The sequence below is a fragment of the Dendronephthya gigantea genome, unplaced genomic scaffold (assembly GCF_004324835.1).
Source record: "Dendronephthya gigantea isolate DGI-Jeju-01 unplaced genomic scaffold, DenGig_1.0 000005F, whole genome shotgun sequence".
In the NCBI taxonomy this organism is placed as follows: domain Eukaryota; kingdom Metazoa; phylum Cnidaria; class Anthozoa; order Malacalcyonacea; family Nephtheidae; genus Dendronephthya; species Dendronephthya gigantea.
The window spans coordinates 2,755,195-2,770,786 of NW_021163015.1; the positions used below are offsets into that span (position 1 = coordinate 2,755,195).

The window sequence follows — 15,592 nt, forward strand, 5'->3', positions numbered from 1 at the left end:
CTGAGGACAAACCTCATTAATTATCATTAATTAGAAAGCGTTTCCGCAATACAAAAGTATCCAGCATACAAATATTGCAAGCCTATTTCTTCTGCATTTAACAACATTCTTTAAGCTAAGGCTTCTAAGCCTGAGGCAATTTAACTCATTTCCGTGGGCTCTTTCGCTGCTAGCGAAGTAAACAGCAATTACTCTTAGAAAATATGACTAGCAATGGTGTGGAGTTCAAAATTCGAGCAATCACTGAATCGTCTACAGTCCTGAAGAAGTTCTTCTTAGATTTGCTAGAGAAGGAGAATTGGTGTCCAGGCGTACATGACGTCGATTTCTACCTTGCTATTGACCCAACTTCACTCTATGTTGGTGAGTTGAACGAAAAACCAATCGCGATTGCTTCCATGATTAAATACGACGATAATTATCGGCATTATGGCTGTTTCGTGGTTGACGAAGCCTTCAGAGGACGAAGCTATGGAATGAAAATGACCACAGAGACATGGCAGCGCTCTGAGCCCAATGGCATTGTATCTGGCTATTCTGTTCCTGAGATGGTTGAAAAATACAGAGCAGTTCTTAAAGCCGTTCCTCGTTGGCCGACAGAGAAGCATATTGTTGACATCCCAAAGGCTATATCCTTTATAAAAGATTATATTTCTACCCGTGCGAGTCCAGATTTTAGTATCAAGCAAGTCAGCGACGTTGATTTAAAGGCTTTGTTTGATTACGATACCAAAGTTTTTGGTTACAAGCGAGAGAAATTTGTGGAGCGTTTACTTCAGACTAGTTACGCTCGCGTGGCTGTTGATCAACAACATGAAATTGTCGGTTATGCCGCTGCAAGGGTGTTGTACAACCCAGATAACGGGTATAAAGTGGGTCCTGTGTTTTGTGAGTCGATTGAAATTGCCACGTACCTTCTCAAAGAAATATTTCAAGATATATTAGGCTCAGAAACTAAACGATCTAAGAAACAAACGGTGGTAATTGATTTTCTCTTAAAAGTCAATCCCGCTGTAAACGAACTTGCCAATATTTTGGGTGGCGAGCTTTTGTCGAGATTCGTGTTTCTATCTTGTAATGGCTTGCCTGTGTCTGATTTTAAGAAATGGTTCGCAATCACTTCACTCGAAGCAGGATAACATAAACGAGACAGATAATTACATATAAAACAATAGAAACTGTGTAACAAGTAAACATTTTGGAAAATATATAGATCACATGTAATATGCTTTTTAGACGGTTACTGAATTTGCTATTGTGGAACCATGGGTACATTTGTTCAATTTTGTTGCTTGCATAGAGCTATGAGGAGTTTCCATTGGTCTGGTAGGAGAAACTGAATATTTTGGTGGTAGCACATTTATATTTAGTTTTGAGTTCACAGTTGCCCAAGACTGTGCCGTCTAATGCTACACGAAGTTTGATTGGCTCGATAGTTTTGTGGAGCCAATCAAATTTCGTGTAACATCAGACTCTCGTGTAACATCAGACTCTTAGATTATTTAATAGAAGAATTTCCATATGAAATTGTATTTAGTGCTTCGACAATTCACATAAATTTTTTGTGAGGTCAACGATTTCTAAACTTCTGGCTGTTCGGATGAAAATAAAGAGTACTCTTCCTGCATTGATCTACGGGGTGGAGAGAGGTGACACCCCCTCATCCCCCGCATTCCCTCCAACTGCGTGTATCACGTGCTAACCTTGTGCTAACCTCGACTCCATTCACACCATGGTAAAAGTATCAGTCACAATAGAGACATAACCGTCAATTACTTTTCTTCTAGAGCAAAGCTTGTATAAAAATCTTTCTCTTTGTATTATCTTTAAAGCTGATCTTTGAAATCGCTTTTTTTTTCTTATAGCAAAAAAAATCATTCTACAAAGTTCTTTACTTTAGTCTTGTGAGTCAACGGTTCATTACTTGTGGCCGGCGGCTGGTGTGTCATGCCCATATATGGCATGACCAGGAAAAGGCCAATTGGGAAGTTTTATTCCAGCAACCCGGCATCCATATTGAAATTCAAAAAGTATTATGGCTATGGCGGCTAACGAAATCCATCGTCATCCTCTCCCGCCGTGTATTTGTTAGCAGTTTTTTTCAAAGAATATTATTCTCTACATATTTTACTACTTCTATAGTCAATTATTTTTATGAATAAAGAAAGGACCTCGGCTTAATGGCTGATGGTAGGTGCGACAATTCACGAGCGCCTATCCTTCGACTGGCTTTGCTTCGTTTACGACATGAAATAATTCTGCTTTTATGTCTCATCCAGGAACCGATGATGTGGAATGGTGTTTCTCACAAGTTAAAGGAACTGTCGAAGAAGAAGTGACAGAGGGTAGGCAAGAGTTCTTATTTATTTGTATCCGGAAAAGTTTACGATTTGCAACGGAATTAATCAAACTTTGCCAAACAGGAATTGAAATACTACAACTTATAAAGTTCGGTAATAAACCGTAGATCCTTCATGTGCATCGAAACCTGATAATGATATTGTTTTATGGGAGTTAATCGGCTGATTTTGTGGCTAAATAACGATATTTGTACAGTTTATTTGATATACAATTTTGTGTGTCTTTGTCTGTCAATACTTGTACAATACATGAGATTGTACATACATTATTAAAAGTGCAAGTTATTCTTGCCTTTTTGTGCTATACTAAAACTATTTCTTTACCCAAAAGCTGACATAATTTCAACAGTCGAGTTCAATCACGACGGAGAGTTATTAGCGACAGGTGACAAAGGTGGCAGAATCGTGATATTTCAACGAGAAAACGCCGTAAGTGTCATGTTTCCCTGATACTATTTAGTCGATATATCTCTGTTGTTTTGCTTACGACAAGTAGAGATGAAATTGGCCAATTAGTCTGTGAGGGTTTGGCATGGTGTTAAAAAATTATCATAATGTGATTTAATAAATTTACTCTTTACCAAAACAGTTAAAATTCTATGAAAACAATGGTGACTTAAGTTGGTTTGTTTTACAATAACAGAGACCAGTACAAACAAATACTAAATATAGCATTGTTATAGCTAATTTAAAGATTTTGTTATATCAATATTTTCATGATTTGAATATGTTGTTATGGCAAATGGTTATTTTGAGGCACCCAACCCAACCCCTCCCTTACAGAACAGCAAATTTCCCACCAGGAAACGCCCACCAACAATAAGCAACTAACTTTTTAATGTTTGCAATAACAAATTCACAAACAAAGTGCTTATATTACTAGGCCTGTGTTCGTAGAACAGAATTAGTGTGGGTGGGGTTCTTGCTCATTGCCAATGAATGGCATCAAATAAGGGATCTTTCATCCATCAATGGCAAAAATACTTGTCCACAAATGGGTATATTTGTCTAGTATTGGGCAGAATAAAATACTATTGCCATTATACACACAAGGTTAAGCTACATTTGTTAAGCCATCCTTACAAAGAAGTTCCACATAAAGGTATAATTCCTGTTTCTTCGGCAATGAACTTTTATATGTGTTTGTTCAAATTTTTAGCCAAAAGGCTCACCGAGATATGGCGAGTACACCGTATATAGCACATTTCAAAGCCATGAACCCGAGTTTGATTATCTAAAAAGTTTGGAAATTGAAGAAAAAATTAATCAAATCAAATGGTTGCGAAGAAAAAACCAGGCTCATTTTCTACTCTCAACAAATGGTAGGTATCATCTTGTAGTTTTCTAGATTTCATGTTTGATTGGTGGTGACTTGAATCATTTGAATACTAAGGAAAATTTTTTCTCTATTTCAGATAAAACAGTGAAACTTTGGAAAATATCTGAACGTTGCACCAGGGCTGAAGGCTTTAATCTCTGCGATGAACGTGGAATAGGGTTGGCACCTGATAACTTGACTGAATTAAGAGTGCCAACTCTGAGGCCCTCCGAGTTGACCGTCGAAGCGAGTCCAAGAAAAATCTTTGCCAATGCCCATACATATCATATTAACTCCATATCTATAAATAGTGATGACGAAACATATCTATCTGCTGATGATCTTAGGATTAATCTTTGGCATCTTGGAATTACAAATCAAAGTTTTAGTATCCTTTCATTGCATGGTGCTCAATTTATTTGCTATATATTCTCTTTGCATTTATCATGTTTTATAAAATGACCATCTCCCCACCTACCTTTACAAAGAAGAGTATCATATGACACTGCTTAGTGCAACCTCTTTTAGACCTGGTAATTCCCCTTGTACCATAACTTATTTTGTACCATCCCCTGAGAAAAGTTAACAATGCTGAACCCTTGCAAATTCCTGCCATCTATCCAATTAAATGAGCTCATTTGAAAAATGTCTCCCTTAACTGCAATTCTTCAGATATTGTAGACATTAAGCCAGCCAATATGGAAGAGCTTACTGAAGTAATCACAGCTGCTGAGTTTCACCCTGTAGAATGTAACATTTTTGCCTATAGTAGCAGTAAGGGAACCGTAAGGCTGTGTGACATGAGAAAGGCAGCTCTTTGTGATAGACATTCAAAATGTAAGTCACATTTCTTTATCTTTACCATCACTAAAGCGTAGGTTCGACTCCTGCCGGAGGACCTATAGTTGAATAATTTTTCCATCAACTGTTTCTGGCTTGAATTTGAAGTGTGTATAATACCACTTGAAATTAAGACCCTTGAAACCTCTTAAATGCAAGTTGTTTGATATATGTGTTTAAGATCTATGTTTGCTTATATTTGTAGTGTTTGAACAACCAGAAGATCCAGCCAACAAATCATTTTTCTCGGAAATCATCTCATCAATATCAGACGTGAGATTTTGTCGCAGTGGTAGATATATGTTAACACGAGATTACCTCACGGTCAAGGTCTGGGATCTCAATATGGAGAAGACACCTGTGGACGTTTTCAACGTTCATGATTACCTAAAAACCAAGTTATGTTCACTGTATGAAAACGATTGTATTTTTGATAAATTTGAATGCTCGTGGAGTGGAGATGATAAGTAAGTCGTTTATTCCATAACTTCATTTTTGCTCTAAAGAAAATTATTGGAGATTCGAGTGACTTTCAAATGAAAAACATTGTGTCCAGCTGCAATAATTTCTCTGTCTTTCAGATCCATTATGACCGGGTCCTATAACAACTTTTTCCACATATTTAATTGTCAAACGAAGGAAGATCTTTGCTTTCGAGCATCGCGTGAGGGAGCAAAACCGAAGCAAGCTCTGGAGCTAAAGAAGGTAGCCACTTCTGGCAAACGAAAAAAGGACGAAATTACTTTAGAATGCTTAGACTTCAACAAAAAAATCTTGCATACCGCGTGGCATCCTATGGACAATATAACCGCGGTTGCAGCCACTAATAACCTCTACCTTTTCCAAGGCCGATCCAAGCAACAGCAGCATTGATAGATTTTTCTATAGGTCTGACCTTAGAAATTATACAATATTATAGCTCATTTTTCATAGTGTATCATTATACACCATAAATTATACATAAATTATTTTCGCTGTGTTCTCTACTTATTTTTTTCCCTCGTAAAATGTGCGAAATCCACGTTTGAAGAAGAATAGAGTTTAGAGAATGTTTGAGGATCATCCTGCGACACTTTCTTCCAAACTTAAATGCAATTTCCTTTGGGTATCTTATTCAAAAGGTCCTAATTTTTGGTCTGTTAGCAGGCTAAGCCTTCGCTACGGCCAATGAATGCGTTGCTCTGGAGGCTTAGAACAGCGCTTTCACTCTTTGCTATAAAATGGTGGAGGATTTTTGAAAACATGTTTTTTCTCCAATCATCTTCAAATCCGAAATATTGCGTAATTACATACCTGGACATAAGGTAAGTTAAGCAATATTTTTGCGTCTAAATACAGAAATACTTATTCTAATGCTTTTAATCTTAAACTTCCTAATTTCATGTAGTATTTTGCGGTTACATATTGGTACTTAGAGGGCTGAAAACGGCCCTGTTTGTTAAAAGAACGAACTCTGAGTTTTTCTAAAAATTTGGGTAATGTGACGAGTAAGGATTATATTGCTAATATTTTGACTCAGTTTTCAAGTAAGCAGAGTGGCGCAGTGGAAGCGTGCTGGGCCCATAACCCAGAGGTCGGTGGATCGAAACCACTCTCTGCTAAACGTTTTCCATTTTTCTCTGACGATTTATATTTTATTTCATTTTTAGTTTTGAACTATTTCCTGCAGATATAACGTATTATCTACTATTGGTGAGTCTTTCGTAATTTATTTGTGTTGTAAAAAAAAAAAAGCGAACAATATAATACGACTTTTAACCTTACTAGTCGGCCTAGGCCACTGTCGATGACGCGGCCATGCCGGAAAATGTCGGCGATAAAATTGCTGTCTTGCTTATTCGAAGTTTAAGTTTAACTCTATCGCAATTCAATATTATTTCTTCCAATCGTAATATAAATGTAAAATCTCTTTGCTGTGTACGATCTCCTTTTAAGTTTTAAATATGTATAATTTTTATCAATTACTATTTACTAATAATTAGACATTAGTATTTATCGTTGTTGCAATGTCGACATTTTCCATGCTGCTATGAACAGGCGAATCGGGTGGGGTCGCCGCAGAGAATCACTAATAACTGGAGTGATTTGTTTCATAGAAAGTTATACTTGTGTGAAATTTGATGTGTATTCTGAGAAATAAAGTACATATACAGGTTATACTCTTTCATTTACAAAAATTCGTAATTCCAGACTGTCAGTGTATACATTTCTAAAACATATGCAAGTTTATTGCAATTACACTGCAAAATGTAAAGGCATTGATGAATAGGGATCTTGTGTACGTTGAAGCGTCTCCGAGAGGTGGTCGGACATTGTCGGCAAATTCTCCGACGATGTTTCCAGTCGGTGAATAACGATAGACCAGAATAATTGCTCCGCTAGATGTGTTAGCTTTGGCTACACCAAGTTCCCTTGAGTCCACCCACACGACCTGCGTAAAGTGTCCAACGGCTACTGAAAATCCAGGATTATCATAATCGTAGTACTGCTCCTCTTTGTAGAATGCATAGGTTCCACTTTTACATGCTGTGGGACTGTCGATGCTGCTCTTGTAAAGATTCTCTCCTTCCATTCCTCTGCTGCTGTCGTGTTCAAAGGCATCTCGGTTTGCTAAGTCATCAGCCCACAGCTGAGCTCGAGCAGCAAGCGTGTCAGACCAGTTTAAACTCGGTGTCTTTTTGGAAAAAAACGAAATTTGAAATGGTACGTTTAAGGTCTATTCATTTCATCTATTCTCCTACCCAGTGTGGTTCTGTGAGCAATGGTGGGAGTATTGAGGTGCCGGGGTGTAAAATGGTGAAAAAGTTAAAAAGATCGGTGAACGAAGAACGTTTCCACACCCACACGGCCAATTTTGGGGAGAATGAAAAGCGAAAAGGGAGAATTTTTCACCTGGTGAATAGCTCGGTATATATTATGCCATTCCAAACATTCAGTCTTGTTCAAAGGACTCATAGCGAATGTCACACAAACCATCCCTGAAAAAACATGAGCGATTAATTTTGAAATACCTGATCATAGTTACCTATAGTGATGTTACCCAACAATTCATAGTTCATTCCTACCTGCAAGAAGACATAGGAAAAGAATTAATTTTTGAATCCCCAGCGTCTTCAACCTTGTTATTTCTTGCATTTCCGTTCTCTTCGAAACCGTTGTTAAAATATCATTAATAATGAGTTTGTTCTCGCGATTGATGACGCGCATATAATGTCGCGTGCGCCTGCAATATTAATGTCAGCTGCATGAGTCTTGGACCCTGGGAATGCTGAAGAAGAGAGACGAGAAAGGCCTCCTCAATCAAACGTTCTCTATCACCCATCTCATCATATCTAGGGTTTGTAACTGCAGTTGTCTAAGTATATCCTCCCAGACTTCACTTGTGTACTGGTCAAGTGCGACCACGAAGCAAGACAAATTTTATTCACCAAAATGTTTATTACATTGATTATTTAGTGCCTCATCGCTGCAAATGCTTGCTACAGTACTGATGCATTATTTTTTACACGTTTATCTAGTGATGATTAAATATCTTGAACTAAGGACTAAATTTTGAACAATTGTTGCTTTATTCGGCAAGCTAACTGCATTATACCGAAGCAACCTGAACTAATTCTTAGGACATAAACAAATACGTTACGTTCACTACGACATACACCTGTATGACAACTTTTAACCAGTGTCTAGATCAATGCTTTCGTTAAAACTGATAGGGCAACTCCAAATGCAAGTGCGAAGCAGTTAGTTGGTGGTGCTGTTAGCGGAGATGCTGAGCCAAGGGCTGGCTTCACATTCTCAGAGAATTGCCCACGATAGTTTCCTGGTGGTGTATAACGAAATACCAGCACTGTTCCACCATTAGTCTTCTCAGCTTTGCCAACTCCAAGTTGAGTTGATTTCACCCACACTACCTGTGAACGAAAGTTGAAATGAAATTTACCGATGGGTTACTGTTGAATGTCACATAGAATAATCTGCGAGAGAGCTCTTCATAGGAAAGATTTTGGAATTTGGATAAGAAATGAAAACAAACAAGAAGGAAAGAGGATCCGGAAAAGTGGGACCCTAAACACAAATAATATGTGAAGCCTAAATGAAGACGAGGGATAGAACGAGAAGAGTTGAATGAAGATGACAAGGAGCATACACACAATGGTATATAAAAAGTGGATTACCTGGGTAAAATGTCCAGTGTCTGCGCTGAAACCCGGGTTATCAAAGTCGTAGTCTTTGATTTCGTTATAGAATGCTGTAGTCGCACGTTCACAAGAATTTTGGCTGTCTCCAGAGCTTGCGTAAAGATTCTCACCTTGGCTCCCTCTATTCTTGTCGTGCTCGAATGTGTTATTTTTTGCGAGTTCGTCTGCCCACTTTTGTGCATCGCTGGCCAGTTGTGCGGACCAGGTGATGTTAGGTGCCTATATGATACAACAATTTAATTCCTTTACCATATCAACAGCTTGTCGTGTCAAAAGAGCGTGCTATTATTTAAAAACTCCTGTCATGCACTTACAATGCTCCTTGAGTATCACTAACCTGATGTTTCGTACGATATTTGTTGTGCCATTCAATGCATTCACTTTTGTTCAAAGGAAAAGCCGCATCAACTGTGGTCACTATTACTACAAAGAATAAATAAATGAAATGAACTCGATGTTTGTGTGTGGCTCAAATAGAAACACTCGTGCACTGCTTAACGCCTCTGCAGCGATCGGGTTTTGTGCCCTTGTTACAGCATTGTTTAGATTGGCGCGTAAACGAAAACTATTCTCTTTGACTTTGTACTAACGGGAAAATTACATGCACTAGTCTATTCGAAATTGATGCTTTTCTTATTCTCGATGTAAACTGCTAAACGTACGGTTCTCAGGTTTAGAACTTGAAAATTTTCAGCATCTGATGATGCATGCATTTTTGCAATATATCATCGGCCACTCCCCTGATGGATAATTCAGTACTTATTCAGATTACAGTACATTCACACGTTTTATGATATTCACTTGCATATATACCTGCTGTCCAGCACAAAAATAACAAAGCATCATTCATCTTCGCTTTCTGAAACGGTGTATATCGTTGAGTTATATTGCAAAAATACAAGCTATATTCAAGATACAAAATATATTTATATGCATGCATGCAAAAGATATTCATATGCACGCACGCCGGATCCAATCGAATTAATCATTGACATCATGTCAATTGCGGCTTTCAACCAGCTGTTTCAAAGTTGATGTACATTTATGTACTATAATGGCATATTCAATTCAGTTCAGTGAAAACATTTCTCCACCTAGAACATTTTCCTTTTGTCATTAGCATGGGTAGACTAAACGCACGCATATAAAATATAAAATAAGTTTTGCTGCGTGCAATCCCTTCAGAGTCCAACTGGTAGATATCCATTAATAATAAATGTTTTCTCTTGCAACATCTGTTTGATTTATAACAGAATCTGTTTTGTTTTAATTTTACTAATATGACTTCTAAACATCTACGAATTTAGATGAAACATATCTCAGTTACCTGGATTATTCTCGATACACCAACCTCTTAGATTCAGCGCGCGCTTGAAGCACTACTTAATCAATGTTGAATGTCAAGTGTCTGCTTTATTTACCAATTTCTATCTCTTATTTGTCTTACCACCGTCATGCATCCAGTGCTAGGCCTAATTCGTGGTATATCAATTTTTTTCGTGAGACGCGCCTTGTGAACGTGATGTGAAACAGGGAAAGCAAGTCAAGCAACAACAAGCAAAACACAACCCACGCACGGACTATCAATCAACGACAAAAAATAAACTCTGGTCTCAACGGGAAACCCAACGGGAAACCTCGCTTCGAAGCTTCGACTTTAGTATTCTCACAACTTCTGCAAGTCTCGCAGTTTAAGTTTTAGCATAGACATTGTAGAATTTTGTTTCTAAAACTCTCATGGCAAATATACTCGATGTTTCTTCAATATTTCGGTCCTAGATGCATATATAAGTATAATATTATATAACTACTCACTTTGTCTTTTTACTCGGATTCTTTCCTGAAAAAAAAACTCGGAATTCTCACGCGAACACACAGTCTTGACTAAACCTCTGCTAAAATTACAAACGTAAACACAGCTTTATTTGTCTGTATAATGTGGTGTCATGGCAATCTAAGAGCATGCATGCGCGTACCTGCATGCTAGATATCTGGCAGCTGGTGTTATCATTCTTCATGCCTGTCGCAACAGGGTTAAATGCCAAACACGATTCGAGAAAAAAAAGAGAGGGAAGGTATTTCAGTACACTTGATGGACACTGTTGAATTTGCTTGTAGTTATTCAGGTTGTTTGTAATCATATACATGCAAAGGCATGCAGAATATATATTAGCCTGCATGTGCAGACGTATAGGATAAACATCCGCGAATTATAGTGCAAAGGTAATCGAACTGGAATAAATATCAACAAATTGTTTTAGTTTTTTCACTATTTATTTCACGTCTAATGCCAATATATGCATGCATATTACAATATATTCATACAACAACACTAGTGTAAAAGGTTCCAAACGTATGTCTATATCAATATTTTCACAAAAAATGTAAAAACAACTACAAATGTCAGTACGCTCGTCAATGTTGTTCTATGGCGTCCCGCTGCCGATCCAGTTGTTTCTGTATAGTTGCTGGTCGGTGTTATTGTCGTCGATGAAAGTTGTGGTTCTGTAGGACTCGGTACAGGTGTGAACACTGGTTTCACATTCTGAGCAAACTGCCCGAGGTAGTTTCCTGGTCGTGAGTACCGAAATACCAGCACCGTACCGCCATTAGATCTCTCGGCTTTAGCAACTCCAAGCTCTGTCGATTTCACCCATACTACCTTCGAAAGGAAGTTGACAGTAAACTTACTACATGCCGTAAACACAGCTGCACGGTGAAACAGAACATGCCGATGAAGAGGTTTTGGGTGAGCGGTCATATATTGCCGAAGATGTATGTCGAAAGAAGTCCAGATTGAAAATGAAAGATAAAATAAAAGCGCAGGCAACAATGAGCCGGATGAACTGAGAAGAAAAGGTGAAGTTGGCGGAAATTTTAATATGAAAAACTAATGCTAATGTATTATGTATATATACCTGGGTAAAGTGTCCGGTGGCTTTACTAAATCCCGGGTTATTAAAATCGTAGTATTTGATTTCGTTATAGAATGCTGTAGTTGCGCGTTCACAAGAATTTTGGCTGTCTCCAGAACTTGCGTAAAGATTCTCTCCTTGGTTCGTCTTACTTGGGTCGTGTTTGAAAATATTATTTCGTGCGAGATAGTTCGCCCACGTTTGTGCATCACTGGCTAGTTTCGCAGACCATTTCATGTCAGGAGCCTATGAAATACAACAGTTTATTTAATCAAATGGCAATTAAAATGGAACGTACTACAAGAACGACCCGGCGGCAACTGGGATGGTGACATGATAATGGCAGCTATTTTGAGAGAAATTTAGGTTGAATATAATACCAACCTGATGTTTCTTCCGATATTTGTTGTGCGTTTGAATGCATTCATCTTTGTTCAAAGGATAGGCAGCGTCAACGAATGTTGACACCATGAGTTCTGAAAATGAATGTGTAGAAGAAAAATGGAACTGCTTGTATTGTAGTTCATGAAGTCAAGAACACGCAGCTGAAAATCTTGGGAACATTTGGATAAAAAAGAGTGTTTGAATAATTTAATATGTATTTCTTCCGATATACGTTGAGCGGCAATGGCGCACTCATTCCATATCAAAGTCATTTTATGCGCTTTCTCGACATCTTTAGTTTAAGAGAATTATAGCCAGTTTTTTGTATCACTCTATATACAACGTCCGGTTCTTTCCTAAATGTAAAATTCTGTATTTGTGGATGCAAGACGGAATGTGTTTACAAACCTTGGTGCACGTTAGGACATGATTTGTTCAGTTTTAAATTTCTAAAGTTATATCATTCATATATGCACTCTATACCGTATTGCCGCGAAAAAAAGAAACGGCGGGGGTATCGATTTACAGCTGCCGATGGTACATACCTGTGGTGAAGCACAAAAACAATAAAAGCCGGATCTTCATCTTTGCCGAGCCTTATGCGTTCTGCAACGAAGTATATATCACACATCTGTTGAGCAATTACGCGAATTTGCTCGAAATTAAAATATTTATAACTATACATCCGCAAAAATATGTATAAGTATGTATACTTTAAGTATGAACAATATCATGCCCTAATTTTGACGTATACACAAACTCCATCATCTCATTGATACAAGCTATAGCAAAGCCGATATCATAGCTGCATGTTAAAAATTATTCTTCGAGAAATATTAATTCGAGAAATATTATACACTACATTCCGGCTAGCTTAATTTAGTTTTTGCCGACCATCTGACTCTTCGGATTTATCGCATCGTCCACCGTGTGGCCTCCAAAAATATAATAGAAATCAGTATAAGAAAGGAAGAACTTGTTTACAAAATCCAATTTTATGAATCACTAGCTCTTTTTCTTTATGTATATTGCATAGAGATACCTTCGTGTGACAAACGTCTTCGTGTAATTTCCCTCTAAAAATCTTACTTTCTACCAAAACCTTCCCTAGTTTTCAATCCATTTATGCAACGAATTAGGAAGCGATTTCAGCTGCAGAACAATAATGTGAATGACAAAGCAAACTGTGACGTTTCTTATAGACGAACTTCACTTCCGCAATACTCAAAGTCTCAATATTTGCTTCCTTCCTCATCTTATATGGTAATATTGGTTTGTTTAATCTTGCATCTTGTGGTTTTTTGGCGGAAATCCTAACATAGAAATACTGGATATACGCTGTGCCCGCGGTTCTTGCAAGTACAGCCCATGCAGCTTCGATGATGAACGCCAAGCCTGCCTGCGAATACACGGCCGTGAAATATTTCAAAATAGGCGACCGTATAACACTGCAAATAGTAGCTACTACTCAATATCTCAGTTACCTGGTTAATTCAAGACGTGAATCACAATTTGTATGTTATACATACTGAAGTTTTGTTTATATATTGAGCAATCTATATTTGTTGTCTTCCAACCGTCTTCCAGTACCGAACAAATATAATTGATTGTTGCGGGATTTTTGCTCCAAAATTTGTATACTGCAAGTTTAAAAAAATTGTCGTCTTAAATCTTATTTGATTCATTCCTTAGGCTATATCTATTCACTGATATCTATCTGATATTCATTCACCCTTTTCAGATTTCTAATTTTCTTTAGAAAGAACAAAATTCCCACGATTGCGCACAGTTTTTAAAATTGACGAAAATTACAAATATAAATACTGGCTCATCTATATCTCACTCCTCGAGATCGTACGTGCACCTGTTCATTTATATATATATTCGTGCACCTGCTGCCGGAACAGTGGCGTAACTAGAACGATAATTGGGGGGGGGGGTGTGAATATTCATATATCATGTTCTGCCCTACGGATTTCTTTTGTAATTGCAATAGCTTACAATAGAAATCCGTCGGGCAGAACTGAATATATGAATATTCACCCCCCATTAGTCTATAGTTACGCCCCTGGCTGTGAATGGGTTGAGTGTGAAACGATACACTAGAGGGAAGGTGAGGTGGCATTAATAGGTGGGTACCGCGACATTTGCTTACAGATGCTGCCTTAACTAGTCTTAAAGGGACGCAAAAGCATGACATGATTATGCTGTGGTGTTGAATTTGATTTGTGGCGATGAAAGTCCTTGAAGTATTAAAGAGTTTCCTGTTGAAATATGAAAGAGTTGAAGGACCAGAAGTTGAATTTATAACGAATGCCATACAGAAAAACAACGTTGTTAGCGCTTGTTTGTTTCTTTTCCACTCATTTTTATTTACATATATCTGCCTGGTTTTATTTGAAATGTAGTTTCACTTGTCTTAAGTAGGGCATTATGAGAAACTCTGTTGAACACTTTTCTTATATTTAGTTCTTCTATTTTGATACCAAACTTTCACTTGTTGTTCGGTCAACTTGAGATAAATTGCGAGCTGTTTTCGTTCCATTCCAACGACATAGTGGTTCTTCTCAAACGCCGTTTCCAACACAAGAAGCTGAATGGGTGTAAAGGCTGTTCTTGTTCGCTTTTCTGCTGTTGTTGAGGTTGTTAGTGCTCTTTCCGTTGTCATCTCCCTCACTTGTTCGTCTAAAAAGAGCCGTTCTCAGTTGACATTTTGAATGCAGTTCTACGCTATAATCCGAAATCAGATCATCGAACAGTCCGTTTTGCGACGCCACTTTTCATATACGATTGCATGCATGATGTTCAGTTACTTATAAGTATGTATATGCATGTATGCCGTGTTGTTGTCACCGCCTGGAGGCAATGAAAGAACCGTAAAAGACAAAATGTGTGGTAGCAGAATAACAGATGTATTATGAGGCAACTATTGTCTTAGAAGAAACTAGGTACGAGGCATACAACATCCGATTCAATGGATGTTTAGAAAGATGAAGATGAACAATCCTACCTGCCATTTCTCTAGCTCCCTGGAGATTTTGATGCACTGGAAACAGTCCATCCACACGGTCTTGTTTTCCATCGGAATCAGTCATCTCTTTCAAAGGATTCTGTAAAACCGTGGGCCACCTGGGGCTCGCCTCTTGGTTGCAACATCGGTAGCTGCAATTGTGACATTTAGTGACCACCTCTCGAGATTGATAGGGATAGGTTAGCGATGCGTAACGGGAACGGGGAGTCTTTAGCTCGAATCGTGAGACGTCTCGAGTGAAAATCGTGCTTTGCTTTCGAGCCTGGGAAACACCACCAAAAAATCGACTTTCATTCGTGGGTTTTGGCATCCGACATTTTACAAGGAGTGGAAACTGATTCATTGCGTTTTGAAATACTACTTCGTGGTTGCTCGAGTCACGCAGGGAGTCTTGTATATACCCCACGCCTTATATACGTTCCTCGTCCATGAAAATATTATAATTTGTTATAATGATTCATAACAGAGTATGCAATAATAATTAGCTATGAAAACATAATTTGATATGTGATAATGAACAGGATTCGTATTAACCTAAATATTTC

The 15,592-nt window shown here is 38.0% G+C and overlaps 4 protein-coding genes and 1 non-coding gene across 5 annotated transcripts; 2 read left to right on the top strand and 3 right to left on the bottom strand.

Moving 5' to 3' along the window:
• Nucleotides 1-1,983: 1,983 nt before the first annotated feature.
• Nucleotides 1,984-5,480, top strand: LOC114516125 (serine/threonine-protein phosphatase 2A 55 kDa regulatory subunit B delta isoform-like). The gene is made up of 8 exons (XM_028535507.1): nt 1,984-2,190; nt 2,280-2,345; nt 2,692-2,789; nt 3,520-3,682; nt 3,776-4,066; nt 4,351-4,515; nt 4,724-4,985; nt 5,100-5,480. The coding sequence occupies exons 1-8, from the start codon at nt 2,181-2,183 to the stop codon at nt 5,389-5,391; spliced, it is 1,347 nt and encodes a 448-aa protein (XP_028391308.1). The 5' UTR covers nt 1,984-2,180; the 3' UTR covers nt 5,392-5,480.
• Nucleotides 5,481-6,047: 567 nt separating this feature from the next.
• Nucleotides 6,048-6,119, top strand: Trnam-cau. The gene has a single exon. It is a non-coding gene; the product is annotated as a tRNA-Met (tRNA).
• Nucleotides 6,120-6,727: 608 nt separating this feature from the next.
• LOC114515904 (Golgi-associated plant pathogenesis-related protein 1-like) lies at nt 6,728-7,653 on the bottom strand. The gene is made up of 3 exons (XM_028535222.1): nt 7,584-7,653; nt 7,411-7,496; nt 6,728-7,192 (listed from the first exon to the last, which is right to left on the bottom strand). Exons 1-3 carry the CDS (start codon nt 7,651-7,653, stop codon nt 6,728-6,730), a joined length of 621 nt encoding a protein of 206 aa, XP_028391023.1.
• A 245-nt stretch (nt 7,654-7,898) lies between these two features.
• Nucleotides 7,899-13,182, bottom strand: LOC114515905. The gene is made up of 10 exons (XM_028535223.1): nt 13,059-13,182; nt 12,562-12,622; nt 12,017-12,108; nt 11,636-11,878; nt 11,095-11,379; nt 10,608-10,612; nt 9,531-9,619; nt 9,055-9,140; nt 8,694-8,936; nt 7,899-8,429 (listed from the first exon to the last, which is right to left on the bottom strand). Exons 2-10 carry the CDS (start codon nt 12,599-12,601, stop codon nt 8,202-8,204), a joined length of 1,311 nt encoding a protein of 436 aa, XP_028391024.1. The 5' UTR covers nt 12,602-12,622; nt 13,059-13,182; the 3' UTR covers nt 7,899-8,201.
• A 1,225-nt stretch (nt 13,183-14,407) lies between these two features.
• On the bottom strand, nt 14,408-15,404 carry LOC114516275 (homeobox protein vent1-like). The gene is made up of 2 exons (XM_028535702.1): nt 15,027-15,404; nt 14,408-14,701 (listed from the first exon to the last, which is right to left on the bottom strand). The coding sequence occupies exons 1-2, from the start codon at nt 15,388-15,390 to the stop codon at nt 14,448-14,450; spliced, it is 618 nt and encodes a 205-aa protein (XP_028391503.1). The 5' UTR covers nt 15,391-15,404; the 3' UTR covers nt 14,408-14,447.
• Between the last annotated feature and the right edge of the window lie 188 nt (nt 15,405-15,592).

What these genes read in the sequence shown, in the direction of transcription:
- LOC114516125 (XM_028535507.1), top strand. An exon ending in TATTTCAACGAGAAAACGCC is followed by an intron (nt 2,790 to 3,519) that starts GTAAGTGTCATG and finishes TCAAATTTTTAG; the next exon opens with CCAAAAGGCTCACCGAGATA. An exon ending in TTGTGATAGACATTCAAAAT is followed by an intron (nt 4,516 to 4,723) that starts GTAAGTCACATT and finishes TTATATTTGTAG; the next exon opens with TGTTTGAACAACCAGAAGAT.
- LOC114515904 (XM_028535222.1), bottom strand. Translation starts at nt 7,653, where the DNA reads ATGCAAGAAATAACAAGGTTGAAGACGCTGGGGATTCAAAAATTAATT. An exon ending in TTTCCTATGTCTTCTTGCAG is followed by an intron (nt 7,497 to 7,583) that starts GTAGGAATGAAC and finishes ATGTTTTTTCAG; the next exon opens with GGATGGTTTGTGTGACATTC. An exon ending in TATACCGAGCTATTCACCAG is followed by an intron (nt 7,193 to 7,410) that starts GTGAAAAATTCT and finishes TTTTCCAAAAAG; the next exon opens with ACACCGAGTTTAAACTGGTC.
- LOC114515905 (XM_028535223.1), bottom strand. Translation starts at nt 12,601, where the DNA reads ATGAAGATCCGGCTTTTATTGTTTTTGTGCTTCACCACAG. An exon ending in CCACCGGACACTTTACCCAG is followed by an intron (nt 11,380 to 11,635) that starts GTATATATACAT and finishes TTCCTTTCGAAG; the next exon opens with GTAGTATGGGTGAAATCGAC. An exon ending in AATATCGTACGAAACATCAG is followed by an intron (nt 8,937 to 9,054) that starts GTTAGTGATACT and finishes TGTATCATATAG; the next exon opens with GCACCTAACATCACCTGGTC.
- LOC114516275 (XM_028535702.1), bottom strand. Translation starts at nt 15,390, where the DNA reads ATGAATCAGTTTCCACTCCTTGTAAAATGTCGGATGCCAAAACCCACG. An exon ending in GGGAGCTAGAGAAATGGCAG is followed by an intron (nt 14,702 to 15,026) that starts GTAGGATTGTTC and finishes GGCTCTTTTTAG; the next exon opens with ACGAACAAGTGAGGGAGATG.